The following is a 14,771-nucleotide window of genomic DNA, read 5'->3' on the forward strand; positions in this document are numbered from 1 at the left end:
TGTTGGTAACAGACCTTGCGTTGCAGAGCATCAGCCGCAGGCCCTGGCTCTGTAGTTCCTGTCCACCTAGACTGCAGGGGTTGGTACAAACGACCGGGCGTAACCAGCAGCCACGGTCTCCCAACCGACCTTGGGATCTTATCCTGTCCTCGCATCCCCTCCTCCCTACGACCGTTGTAATAGGACAACCCTCTGCTCGAGTGACCTTTGTTTTCCCCCCCTCCACCGCATCCCCGTCCTTCCTGGACTCACCTGTTTGTCTGGCACTGGCTCTCCTCCCGGTCTGATTGGCCCTCCCCCCCACCCTGGAACCCCCTAAAAAAGATAAAAAACATTTTACTAAAAATCCCCTTAACTTCCGGTTCCTGCACCTCTCGGAGTCCACGAACCCGTCCTCGAGGCGGGCCCTTGAAAGAGCCAAGGGCCAAACCTGCGAGAGAGGGGCCTCCCGCAGGCGGAGCAAGTCTAACCTCGAATAAGTTATTGTCAAGATTCCAGTGGGGGTTAAGGTGCTGTAGATGGTAAAAATAAGTCAGTATGGGGGGGGGGGGTAAAAGGCATTAGTCCCATAAGTCAGTGTGGGAGGGGTAAGAGGCATTGTCCTGGATCATTCTTCAGTAAAGAGTAGGGGGGGGAGAGCAGATGTCCAGATGATAGGGTTAGACGGATGTGGTGAAGATGGTAAAAATGGTAGAGAAAATGGGTGATAGCCCTAGCTGGTAAATAGTAAAATAGTAAAATAGATGATAACCCTCGATGGTCTTAGGTGGTCCTAGGTGGGCATAAGCTCAGGAACAAAGATTCAGGGTCCTTGGTGGGTGGGGGGGCAGTCTTGGCCCAGGTATCCAGGTAACCATGATCCCAGGCAACCTTCCCGCCTCTCCATGGTCATAGGCCAAGTCCATGGCCCTAGGCCAGATCTTCCAGAGGCCTCAGATGATCCGGGACCCCCCAGCCACCATAGCCACCATCATCATATCCCACTCTGTCCTGGCTCCCACCTGAAGGGTCCAATAATCCAGGCTATCACCCAGCGCTCACCCAGCGTTCCGATATTCCTGGCGTTGGTCTTCCGGCGTCTTCTAACAGCGCCGGCCTACAGGAGTCACCGGGAGCTGCCAGAGGATGATGAGAAGCCTCAGCAAAAAAGCCTCGGCAAGGCCCTTGGCAGAGGCATCTTTGCATGCAGCCGCTGCTATCTCCATTCCGCCTGGCCTCCGGTCTTCTTTCGGTCTTTACTAGTCGGCTGCCTCGCCTCTTTACCGGCCGCTCTGTCGCTCCACTTGTCTCCCTCTGCCAGCGCGCACGCACTAGACGCCAAAACGCGGAACGCTGTTGTGCCGCCGCCATTCCTCGCCTGCTCGCACTCCCCGGCCTCTTCCAGCCTTTTCGCCGGTCTTCTATGACCTCCCCTCGATCACCACGACCACCCTGGCGGACCAAAATAGGTCCAAAACCCGCCAGGGTGGTCTATCAGTCCGACTCTCGGCCCTCCGATGGAACGAGGGCCGGAAACAGCACCCATTGCCCCGTTGGAGCTCCGTAGCGTCTCCCGGAGCTCAAGAGGCGACCGCCATTGCCGGAAGCTCCTCCTACTCCGTTGATTACGTTATCAACATGTCCAATCCATGAGTGCAACTCAATAACTTCAATCGATTGATTGATCGATTAATCAATCAATCAACCAGAATAGAGCTGGACAATTGATGTTCATATCACAACCAATTATGCTCTTTCCCGCATAGGGAGGCCACATCCACTCCACTACTCATGCTCTGGTCATCTTCCATTTGGACCATCCCAACACCAACTACAGGGGGTCACCCTTGAGAAGTACCCAGAAGCTTCAGCTGGTGCATAAAGCCGCCACCTGGGCCATTTGTCCAGCTGAATTGGGTGCCAGATTGCTTCCAGGTCCACCTGAAAGGGCCAGTGGTGACCTACCAAGCCCTCCAGGGCGCCTAGGGTCAGTTTGCTTACTGATGCGCCTTTGTCCCACTGCATCAGCCCACCCGTCATCGTCTGTCAGGGAAGGGACATTGCACTCTCCGTCAGTTCAAGAATTACAATGGAGGGGGGGGTGTCTTCTCTGCTGTTGCCCCTTCCCCCTGTGGAATATCCCCTCCCTGGAGGTGGGGCAGCCCCCCTCCCTTGTCTGTCCTTCCAGGAAGGGGTTAAGACGTGGCTCTGTGACCTCAGATGGGCAGGCCAGAGCAGCATGTGGGGCTCATAGGCCCCCTGGCTTCTCATTCACTCTCATGTTGCCTTTGCCTCTTATTTTTTATGTATAGTTTTTATGTTTTGATAGTTTTTTGTACCCTGCCCAGGGCCTCCCTATGAGGGAGATGGGTGGTGTTAAAAGGGATGAAATAGATAAAGAAGCCCCTACCCCATGGTCAAAGGAGTTGAAGGCCAGCGAGGGATCCAGGAGAAACGGCCCACCCACCCTGTTCCTCCCCCAGGGAAGGATTAAGGCCAAGGGCCTGGCAGGACTCCTCCCACAAAGGCAAAGCACACGAGATGACACCATAGCAGCCTTCCAGTATCTGAGGGTTTGCCAGAAAGAGGACGGGCTCCGCCTGTCCTCCAAAGCACCCGATCTAGGACCTCTCCATTGGTCCCTACAGAAAAGCACACTTTGCCCCCCAAAAGGGGGGGGGGAGTTTGGAAACGAAGAAAGCTAAAAAATAAGTAGATCATACAATTAGATAAAGATATAAATAAGATGAAAACTGTTAGTAAGGGCATGAGGAGAATGATGATGTTTAATGTTGATATGATATCCTTACTAGAAGATATTAAGAAGAAAAACGGAGAGTTCTATAATGTTTTTAAATGCTCGATATATTATAATACTAAACGTAGGGAAATAATGTTCATATGAATGTGAAAGATGTGGCAAAAGAGGAGTGATGTGGCACAGAGGTGTTTGCGCCCAGAAGACACGCGGCAGAAGGAAAGATGGAATGTTTAGTTTTGCAATTGAAAAATAATGAAACTCTTTTAAAAAGCACATTTTACCAAGGACTACAGGATCCATAGGGAAGAAGGGAACAGAGTGCCAAACAGCAGGGATGTGCCCTCCATGCTTCCCCCAGGCTAGCAATGGAAATCCAGTAAAATCACACAGGGAGTCGGGCTAGAAGACCTCCAAGGTCCCCTCCAGCCCCCTGCTCTCTCTTCTACGCCTTGCATTGAGCAATGTTCTAAAAGCCCAGTTCTGAGCCTTTGCCTGCAGCTCTGATGCTCTCTCGCACCAGGGACCCTGGAGGCCCCAATGACCCTTGTCCCACTTCCAACACATCATGTGAAGGTCCAACTCTCTGAAGAAGGCCCTGGCGCTGAGAGAGAAGACCAGGACAGCCACAGCAAGTTGGACAGACTCAGCTACAGTAGCAATGAGTGGAAGACCTGAAGGACCTGCTTGGGGACTTCATCGTGGGGCGGGGGGGAAATCCCTCTATGGGATTATTAAGATAACACGTCAGTTTGATGGCTTATAGTCAACCCATCAGCCAATCCCCACTGGGTGACGATGATGTCCTGGGTGCCCTTGGACCATCCTCTGCACTGCATGGCATCAGAGGTTGCTGGTCCTCTGCCTGGTCAGGTGTCCTCTCCTCCACCTCATCCAAGGGGATACTGGGAGCCAGCAGGAACTCAAGAGCGGAGGCTAGGCTCCTCCCGGCTTTCAGCCATTGGCTCCTGCAGCTGACTTGCTTGCCCAGGGAAGGAAAGGGCTGCTCCTATGTGCCTGTGCCCGAAATGAGGGGGGTGGGGTGGGCTCCCCTTTGCTATGGCAAGGGGGGGGGATTTTCTTTCTACTGAAGGCGCAAGAGGGGGAAGAGAATCTTCTGAACAACTCATATTGGGAGGTTTGAAGAGGATCACACAGTTATTGGGGGCCCTAGTGGCCTAGTGGTTAGAGTGCAGCATTGCAGGCTGACCATGCATTCCCACAGCCAGGAGTTTGATCCTGACCAGCTCAGGGTTAACTCAGCCTTTCGTCCTTCCCAAGCCGTTAAAAGGGGGACCCAGATTGTTGGGGGCAACAGGGCGATTCTGTGAAATGCTTAGAGAGGGCTGTAAAGCACTGGGAAGCGGTATAGAAGTCTAAGAGCTATTGCCATTCTCAAAGCTGCTTTAAGAGGTTGAGAAGGGGATAGTGAGGGGGAGGTGTTGCAGAAAATGACAGGCTTTAGACTTCTCAGGACACAGGAAGAGTTCATTTGGCAGCCAGGTTCAGAAACGTTAGCCCATGGCTAGCATTGCAAGTTCTGAACAACCTTCATTAGCGAAGCACGCATTCTTATACATTCTCAAAGACAGCGTAACACGGAAACACTTAACTCATTTCTCATTGGTTACCTTGAGGAAAAAGCCTTATAAGGAGATGGGGGTCTTACTTCTCCTTTTGTTACAGGTATGGACTACGTGCCATTAACAAACTTTAATTGAACCTTGTGGTTTTGGACTTTTGACGTAGGGACGTTTGCTGGAACATGTTGTGGTTGAAGGCTGATGACATTTCCCTGTCCCTTTAAGCAAGCTTCTAACTGTTCCTTTTATGCCACCTCTTCATTCTTATATTTTAATCCATATTTTATTCTACTTTAGAGGAGTCCTTAATTAATTAAAAATTAAAAAGATGGATCCTTTATTTCCTTGTTCAATGTTCCAATATTTGAGGGTCTGCCAGAAAGAGGAGGGGATCAAGCTATTTTCCACAGTATCTGAAGGCCAGACAAGGAAGAATGGATGGAAACTGAACAAGGAGAGGTTCATTTTCTGACATTGAGAAGAGACTGGACTGCTCTCTGTCAAAAATGGCGTAGGGTCTCCTGCTTGGGAGGGGGGCTGGACTAGAAGACCTCCAAAGTCTCTTCTGTTATCCTGTAAGATCAGCACCAGCCTGGCTAGGAAAAGCCACAGAGAGGACATGTGGGGGCTCTTCCCTCAATGGCCATAGGCAGGTCTTTGCTTTCAAAGGCCTTCTCACTACTAGAGAAGCAGCAGACCAGGAGCTCTCAAAGGGTCTGGTGGAAGATGATGCTTTTGAACAACCCTACCCTTCTTCCCAGGTGTCCAGGCATGTCCTCCCCCCCTCCTCCTCCAACCCCAGCCCACATTAGCAGAGCAAAGCAAAGCTCCTTCAGGTACACTTGGAAACGTAGCACCTTCTACACCGGAATTGGCCTCCTAGTAGACCATTCAGGCCAGTCTCTGACCACCTTGGCCAAGGTCATCCCCGGTCATCAGAGGCCATCTGACATAACTTCTTGTGGCTTTTTTCCCCAGAGAAGAAAACAATCCAGAAGTAAGAGAAATATCCCCATTCAGACTTCAGCCCCCCAGTTCTCCTCCTGACAGGCTTCCCTTGCCCCGCAGCAAGTTCTGCCATGGGGAGTTGCTGTAAACCCAATCTGGAAAGGTTTCCCTAAAAAAAGACAAGAAAAGAAAAATAGAAAGTACATTCGGTTCTTTTTTTCCATGGGAAATACCTTTGTCTCCCTTTATAAGGGACACGGGAGGATTGACTGGCATATAAAAGTAAATAAATAAGTACATAAATAAAAGTTTTTATGCTTGGTTCTTGTCCCTTGTTCGGCCCTTTAGAGGAAATTGAAATCTTTCCTTGTTCTCACCTCAATATTCATGCCATTTCCCAGCATATTGTAACAGCTCAAAGTTACCGTGTGGTTTGGTTTGGTTTGGTTTATTTGGATTTATATGCCGCCCTTCTCCAAAAGGACTCAGGGCGGTGTACAACATTAAAAAACACACATTCCAAAAGTTAAAAAAGATTAAATCCATATCCAAAAAAAACAAACCGAATTTAAAAAAAAACAATACATTTAAAATAAGTTAAAATTAAAATTAACAGGCCAGGCTGGCTTGCTGGAAAAGCCAACTTTTTAGGGCGCGACGGAAGGACCGGAGGTCAGGGATTATGTGAAGCTCCGGGGGCAGCTCATTCCAGAGGGAAGGCGCTCCCACAGAGAAGGCTCTCCCCCTGGGGGTCACCAGCCGACACTGCCTGGCCGACGGCACCCTGAGGAGGCCAACTCTGTGGGATCGTACTGGACAGTGGGAGGCTATTGGTGGCAGTAGGCGGTCTCGCAGGTACCCTGGGCCTAAGCCATGGAGCGCTTTAAAGGTCATAATTAATACCTTGAATCGCACCCGGAAAACAACTGGCAACCAATGCAGGCCGCCTAAAAGGGGTGTAACATGGGAGCACCTAGGTACCCCCATGACAACCCGCGCGGCCGCATTCTGGACCAGCTGAAGCCTCCGGGTGCTCTTCAAGGGCAGCCCCATGTAGAGAGCGTTGCAGTAGTCCAGACGAGAAAGGACGAGGGCATGAGTGACTGTGCACAGAGCATCCCGATCCAGGAAGGGGCGCAACTGACGTAAGGGGTCTTCCCCAGTTCCTTGGTTAAGTAAGGAGCGGGTCACCCTAAACAGGGTGGCTGAGCGGTTATCTGCGGACGTGATAAGAGCGGAAAAATATTGCCATTTTGCCGCTTCTATCGCCACTAAGTAGGATTTAATATGAATTCTTAGTAGTGTTCGATCAGATTCGGACCGGCTGGCCCTCCAGCCACTCTCTAGGCGTCTTTTCCGGCGTTTCATCTCCCGGAGGTCCTTGGTAAACCAGGGAGCCATCCGGGATCAACACCGGGTCAGAGGCCGCAAAGGCACAACACAATCCAAAGCCCCAGCGGCAGCCCTATCCCAGGCTTCCACTAGGGCTTTGGTCGAGTTGTGAGCAAGGGATTCAGGAAAAGTCCTGAGCTCCATCAGGAACCTTTCGGGGTCCATCAGGTGCCTGGGGCGGAACCATCTAGTCGGTTCCGCCTCCCTGCGGTGAGGGGTAGCGGTATGGAAGTCAAGCCTGATGAGGAAATGATCAGACCATGACAAGGGTTGAATAGAAATATCCCCTAAATCTAGATCATTCATCCACTGCCCAGAGACAAAAATCAGGTGGAGTGTGTGTCCCCCATTATGGGTGGGGTCTTGAATTAACTGAGTTAGGTCCATAGCTGTCATGGAAGCCATGAACTCCCGAGCTGACTCGGATGTCTCGCCAATGGAAGGCAGATTGAAATCCCCCAGGACCATGAGCCTGGGGAAATCAACCGCCAATCCAGCTAATACATCCAACAGCTCCGGCAGGGCCGATGAAACATAGCAGGGAGACAGGTATGTAACAAAAAGGCCCACCTGAGCTCCAAGGCCCCACTTCCACCCCCCACTCCAACCGCGCCCACACCAACTCCCGAAGCCATCTTCCACTGGCGTTAGTATCCATGCCAGCTGCCTCAGCCCCTCCCCGCTGATCTAATTTATCATGTTCATAAGCAAGGAGGGGGGGAGCAACCGGGATAACACCACCGCATTTTGGGGCGGCAGCTGTAGAGACCCCAGACCGGGCGTCCCACCACCACTGCCGACCACACCCACGCCGGCTGCAGAGACCCCAGGCCGGGCGTCCTGCCGCAGCTGCTGATCACACCCACGCTGGCAGCTGCTGACGCTCTCCATTCTCCTTTCACCGCTAACCGCCCCATTTCACTCACGATGTTCCGGCTATAAGGCAGGACATCGCAGCTCAAGGGTATCCCCCGAGGTCCCAGGAAGTTCTCATAGCTGGACCTGGAACCAACGATGGACTAGGGTACTGTTAGATCTGGGCAACGAGAGAACAGACTGCGGACACGAAGTCACTTAACAGCTCTTTATTAGTAGTAGTAGTGATCCAGCTTGCTCTGTGGTCGGAGGGTTCCCCTTTTATAGTACTCGGGTACGCCTCTCGACCAATCAGAGTAATACCTGTTTCCCGCTGTAGCAGCGGACCAGAGAGGAGACTTCCTCCGATATATGTTAATATCTAACACCCCTCCCCTCCTAGACGGAATGTTGCGGTTAGTAACATAGTCCTTTAGATACGTTGGTGTTTGTCTTGCTCGGGAGGAGCGTCGCAGTTCGGGTTGGTTAGAAGTGGTTGCAGGATCGGGTGCTTTTCCTGTTTCACGTTCGGGGGGTTTTGTGCCTTCGTTGCTAGGGCGTTCCGGAGTCTGCTCGGTTGCGTTGTCTGGGGTTTGCTCTGCCTCATGCTCGATCTCTTGTTCCGACCTGGGTTCGCAGGTGTCGTAGTTCTCTATGATGGGGCTCTCGAGTGGCTGACTTTCCGTTGGCTGGAAACTCTCGTCTTCGGTTCGAAGGTCTGAATGTGCTAGGCGACCCCGAAGTTGATCGATGTGCCTTTTCCAGTTCCGCCCATCTTCCAGCTCCAGCAGATACGATCGTGGACCCGTGATGCCTATGACCTTGGCCGGCATCCACAATGTTCCCCCTGCATAGTTGTGGGCGTATACTGAATCCCCTATGCTAAAAGACCGAATTTTACTTGTGGAGTCTGGGGGAGCTGTGGCAGAGTAATTTGGGTGAAGACGGTCCAGGTGAGACCGTAGACGGCGGCCCATGAGTAGTTCAGCGGGGCTCCTACCCGTCGTTGCGCTTGGGGTAATATGCTGAATTAAGAGGTAATGGTCAATGCGTGTTTGCCAATCACCTGGACCCATCCTAGCGAGGGCCTCTTTTGCGAATCGCACCATTCTCTCCGCCTGTCCGTTTGATGCTGGATGGAATGGCGCGACGAGGGCATGCCAAATTCCCTGACCTGCTAAAAACGTTTCGAAATGCATGGCCGTGAATTGGGGCCCGTTATCGGAGACTAGGAGGTCGGGCAGGCCATGAGTGGCGAAAAGTCGCCGTAGAACCTTAATGACTGCCTCTGCCGTGGTTGAAGTCATTAGGACTACCTCTAGCCATTTGGAATATGCATCCACAACTATAAGGAAAGTCTGACCTTGAACTGGCCCTGCGAAGTCGATGTGTATCCTCGACCAGGGTGCTTTCGGCTTTTCCCATTCCGTGGCGGGTGCTTCCGGGGGTGCTGGTCTCGATTCTTGGCATGGATCGCAAGTGGCCACCCACTCCTCTATCTCTTTGTCCATGTTTGGCCACCAAACGTAACTTCTCGCTAAAGCCTTCATTCTAACGATTCCCGGATGCCCGACATGTAATGCATCTAACACATTTTTTCGTAAAGCATAAGGAATAACAACTCGATCCCCCCACAATAAACAACCTTGTAACACTGAGAGTTCGTCCCGTTTTGACCAAAACACTTTGAATTCTGGCCCACGTTTCCCTTCGGCCACCCCCTCCAAACCCAAGTTTGAACTTGCTTTATTAAATTGTCTTTAGAGGAGAACCTTGCAACGTCGCAGGAAGAAACCGGTCCTGAGTCCAAACAGTCAATGAGCAACACCGGTACTTCGGGAGTGGGGTCTGGCAAAAGGTCTGGTAGTGGGCAACGGCTGAGTGCATCTGCGTGTCCTAGAGTGGAGCCCGGTCGATGAATTAACTTGTAGGAGTACGCAGCCAGGAAAACAGTCCACCTGGTCATGCGTGGAGAAAGGGAGACCGGGGTGGGGCGGTTTCCCGCCAAAAGTCCCAACAGTGGTTTGTGATCAGTAATTAGTTCAAAATCGCGGCCGTAGAGGTATTCATGGAAACGTTTTACTCCAGCTACCGCAGCTAACGCTTCCCTGTCCATCTGGCTGTAGTTCCTCTCGGCCGATGAAAGAGTTCTGGAGTAGAACGCGATGGGTGCTTCTTTTCCGTCTGGCATCCTGTGGCTAAGGACTGCGCCGACTCCAAAAGGTGATGCGTCGCAGGTCAATACTAGCGGTAGTGTCTGGCTGTATTGGACTAACAGCGAGTCAGTGGTGAGCAGGCGCTTTACCCCGGCAAAAGCTGCTGCTTCGGATCATCCCCATCTCCATGGTGCGTTTCGCTGGAGTAGTCGATGTAGCGGCTCAGCAACGGTCGCCTTCTGTCTCAGAAAAACGCTGTAGAAGTTAAGTAGTCCGAGGAAGGCCTGCAGCTCGGTCTGGTTACGTGGTGTGGGGGCGTCCTGGATCGCCTTAATTTTCTTTGAAGTGGGGTGTATTCCCTGACCATCGATTCTATATCCCAGGAATTCTACGCTAGGCACGTTAATTTGGCATTTTTCTTTTTTAAGGCGGAGACCCTTCTCTCTGATTCTGGCCAAAACAGTTCTGACTCTTTTATTTAATTGCTCCTTGTTTGCAGCGGACACCAAGATGTCGTCGAAATAGGGGACGACTCCCGGTATCCCTTGCAAAAGCCGTTCCATGACGCTCTGGAACAAACCTGGAGCAATGCTCACACCGAATTGCAGCCGGTTGCATTTGAATGCCCCTCTATGCGTCACTATAGTTTGGGCCTCCGCTGTGGCGCTATCTACGGGCAGCTGCTGGTAAGCTTGTGCCATGTCTAATTTAGCAAATACCTTTCCTGGCCCCAACGAGTGCAATAAGTGCTGTACTACAGGCACAGGATATGCGCTTTGTTGTAGCGCGACATTAATTGTGCATTTATAGTCCGCGCAGATGCGGACTGATCCGTCTGGTTTGACTGGGGTCACAATGGGAGTTTCCCAACGCGCGTGATCCACCGGCTCAAGGACTCCTTGCTCTACTAACTTATCGATTTCCTTATCTATTTTTGGGCGGAGTGCAAAAGGCACTCATCTCAATTTAAGTCGGATTGGCGTCACTTTGGGGTCTAAATTAAATGATATTGGTTTACCCACATACTTACCAAGACCGGGGCTGAACACATCCTCGAACTCCTTAAAAATTTGTTCAGCGCTGCTGTTTTCCACGGCGTTGATTCCGGTGACTTCTAACCCCAGGGCTTCAAACCAATCAAGCCCCAGAAGGTTCTGTAATGGCGCGCTGGCGATGGTCACGGGCAGCTGGGCTACGATGTCCTTGAAACGGATTTGGAATGTGCCTTGGCCCACGATGGGGACTTGGTTCCCCTGGTAGTCTCGTAGCAGGACGTCTGGAACGCGTAGTTGGCTCTTTCTGAGGCTAGGGATAGCCTGTTTCATGGATGCCCATGAAATGATCGTCAGGGTCGATCCTGTGTCAACTTCTAGCTCGCAAGGTGAGCCCTCCAAGAGGACTGTGACTCTCAGCCTTTTTGGCCGCTTTGGGCGGACCTGACTTATCGTGGTGAGATACGTTCGCAACTCCTCTCTCTGGGTCAACTCTATCTCAGTATCTGTATCCTGAAAATACTCTCGTTGAGCGTCTTGATAGAACGCTCTTTCAGCTCTTTGTGAGTAATCTCTCTGGGGATATGCTCGCTCAGCTCTTTGGGAATTTTCTCTCTGGGTAAACACTTGTGGATTTCTTTCTGGGCGCCCTTTTTGGTTTCGCCAAGCCCCTGGGTTGGGCTTCTGTTGGTGGTACATGGGTGGCTGCCGTGAGGCAGGGACTTCGCTCCGGCACACTCGTGCGATGTGCCCAAGTTTGTTGCAGTGCGAACAAACAACGTTCCTGAACCTACAAGTAGACCTGGGGTGATTCCCTCCGCAGCTTGCGCAGGGCGGCAAACAGAGTCCGGGTCTCCCCCCAGGTCTCACGTGACTGCTCCGCATCAGGTGACTTTCCTCGAGCTCGGAATCCTCGAAATCTGGAATGGTGTCCTCGTAGTGGACTCTGGTGTGTCTTGGCGCTGGCTGGCCTGTGTTGAACCCGCGTTGAATTGTCTCCGCTGATCTGTCTGCTGCTTCTGAAGCTCTTGCCTCGTCGAGTACAATCTGTAGGCTCAAATTGGTTTTGGCTAACAGCCGCTTTTGTAGGGAAATGTCTCTCAGCCCGCTAATGAGTCGATCCATAATCTGCTCATCCAGGTCTCTGAATCCACAATGTGTGGCTGCTTTTCGTAGAGCTGCAACGTACTGGTTGATAGATTCTCCCGCCTTCTGGTTCCTCGTGTTGAACGCTTGGCGGCAAACATGGCGGGAAGGTTTTGGTGCGTAATGAGTCTGTAGAGCCTGTTGCAACGCCGCCCATGATACTGCCTGTATTGGAGTAGGCGCGGTGAGGTCTCTGGCCATGTTGAATACTTCTTTTCCGCAGTAGCCGAGGAAAATGTTTTTCTTCCGGGCGTCGGTGATTTCCGTGTATTCATTCGCTTCGAGAAAACACTCGAAACGAATCATGAAGGCTTCCCACTCGTCATTCGCTGGGTCGAATGGAGCGGGGGGAGCATGCATCGCCATCTTCTCTCGTTTGAATTTGCCGCGCTGCGGTGGCTTGAGATGGCTGCCGGAATTTCTGCCGAATTCCTGGGCTGGATCAAATCCGGAGATTCTGGAGGTAGCGTTCTTCGTCCTATCTGTCTCTCGATCCCACCTTCGTCGCCAATGTTAGATCTGGGCAACGAGAGAACAGACTGCGGACACGAAGTGACTTAACAGCTCTTTATTAGTAGTAGTAGTGATCCAGCTTGCTCTGTGGTCGGAGGGTTCCCCTTTTATAGTACTCGGGTACGCCTCTCAACCAATCAGAGTAATACCTGTTTCCCGCTGTAGCAGTGGACCAGAGAGGAGACTTCCTCCGATATATGTTAATATCTAACAGGTACCCCTGCAAGCCCCAAGACGGACAACCATCTCCCCGAAGCTCTCCTCAAACGCGACAGGACACCATCTTGGGCATGCATAGTGATGAGTGTGGGAAGATGGGATGCTAATAATCTTAACAAACAAACAAACAGACAAGTAAACAAATCTGGAGTGAGATGGGCGGATACTAAATTTTACAAATAAATAAAAAAAACAAGCAAGTAAGCAAACAATTCTGGAGTAACTCTCCCAATGAGGTGGATCGATCTTGCGGTGATGGGGAGAAGATTCTGTTTCTTCTGTACCTGGAAGAGTTTGGGGTGCTGCTTCTTCCATGGCAGGCAGCTTCATTGGGGTAGAGATTTTGGGGAGGGGGATCTTCGACCCATGTTGCAGTCTGCTTCTAAGGTGATTTGAGACCCTCAAAGGCCAGGTTAGATAAATCTGTGGGAGCAGCCATGCTCACTAACCCAACAGGCGGCCAGAGTGTTGATAAGACAGACTGACAGCCTTGGCTGCAGTATGATGTCCGATGCCCTAAGTCACATTGCGCTTCTGGATTGTACTTCATTGTCCTGTTTCTCCTCTTTCAGCAAACCTTCCCTTCTCCCAGCTTATCTCAAACTTTTGCTTCTCTGCGTCTCCTGGGAGATTCTGCCCTGTCACTCAGAGCCCTCTGCTTGTTGCTAGGCAACCCTGGGCCCTCGCCCTCCGTGGCCAGTTATCAGGACTTCTCAGCTGCTTGATGGTTCTTAAGGTTTGTGAGATGGTAGCTCCTTTGGCCACTGCATCTCCTCCACCACCTGTCTGGCTCACTGTGGCAGTGCTGGGCTCCACCCTGGAATAGTAGGCTAACTGAATAACAGAGTTGGAATAATAATAATAATAATAATATATTTATTTCTTAGCCGCACCCTCTCCCGAAGGACTCGGGGCGGCGTACAACGAAACATTCGAAATAAATATGTAAACAAAACAAACATATAACAAAGGTACACTAAAACATACAGACATACAAAAGGAGGAGATCGATTGATAAAAACAATTAAAATACTGTATTTAAAACCCCTAGAAATTAAATGAATTAAAATACCCAGTTAAAAACCCGTCAAGAGCGATATGGTTAAATCAGAGTTGAGCCAGGCCAGCTGCTTGGAATAGGTGGGTCTTAAGCTTAATACGGAAGGAGCGGAGGTCAGAGGTATTCCTAATATCCGGAGGGAGGTCATTCCACAGGGCTGGGCCCGCCACAGAGAAGGCTCTACTCCTAGGCGCCGCCCCACGACATTGGAGGAAGGGACCTTGGAGGTCCTCTAGCCCAACCCCCTGATCAAGGCAGGAGACCATATTCCATCCCAGTCAAATGGCTGCCCAGTCTCTTCTTAAATGCCTCCAGTGGTGGAGAACCCACAACCTCTGGAGGCAACTTCTGTTCCACTGGTTAATCGTTTTCATTGTCAGGAAATGCATCCTTAGATCCCGGTTGCTTCCCTCCTTGATCAGTTTCCATCCGTGGCTTCTTCTCCTGCCCACGGGAGCTTCGGAGGATCTGTTGACTCCCTTTTCTCTGGGGCAGTTCTAGGCAAGGTTTTCCCAAGTCAGTAAAAAAAAAAAAGAACCATTGGAAATCCAAATAGGTTTTTCCATGCAACCCTGGCCTGGCAGTTCAGGAGAACGGAGAAAGGTTGGTCCCTGTCCCTTCTTCTGCGACAAGAATAGTTTTCAGAGGGTCTGCACTTGTCCTCCCAGTAGCCCCCTTGAAATGAATTGGATTTCCAGCTCCTTCAATGTTGAGGACGGATTCTAAAACGCAAACAAAAAGGTTGCTTATGTGCTGGGCATTGTTATCTCATTGTTTAGAGCATGGCTTGTGCACCCTAAAAGAGAGCATTATTCTCTGAACTGTCCAGAGGGCCTGTCCAGGGAGGGAAATGAGACAGGAAAGCACAAGGAGGTTTAAGAGTTACCCTTTGGTAAGATGGGCAGCCAATAAATAAATGAATAAACAAACAAACAAACATAGGTGGACTCCTTCTTCTGCCTGTTTGGGGTTTCTGGTGTGCAAAAGTGAGCCTTGCATGCCTCTGACTCAGGAGTGGGTTCCCGAAAACCCCCTTCACTTTTTAGGCCCTGCTGCTCTCTCCTTCCTGCCATGATCCAAGTTATAAATCCTGACCTAAGGCCCAGTCCAGCCTAGAGGTTAAGGCACCAGGCTAGAAAGCAGAAGGCTGTGAGTTCAAGTCCCGCCTTA

The 14,771-nt window shown here is 51.1% G+C and overlaps 1 protein-coding gene across 1 annotated transcript in view; it reads right to left on the reverse strand.

Moving 5' to 3' along the window:
• The window catches only part of LOC309391686 (olfactory receptor 52P1-like), a gene marked incomplete at both ends in the record, with an annotated part of 29,859 nt that overhangs the window by 11,775 nt on the left and 3,313 nt on the right, over positions 1-14,771 (reverse strand). The window contains 1 exon segment of the mRNA XM_081952351.1: positions 1,042-1,096. Within this exon segment, the coding sequence (XP_081808477.1) occupies positions 1,042-1,096 (55 nt within the window).

Source organism: Natrix helvetica (genome assembly GCF_964273705.1).
Source record: "Natrix helvetica genome assembly, chromosome: 4".
Taxonomy (NCBI): domain Eukaryota; kingdom Metazoa; phylum Chordata; class Lepidosauria; order Squamata; family Natricidae; genus Natrix; species Natrix helvetica.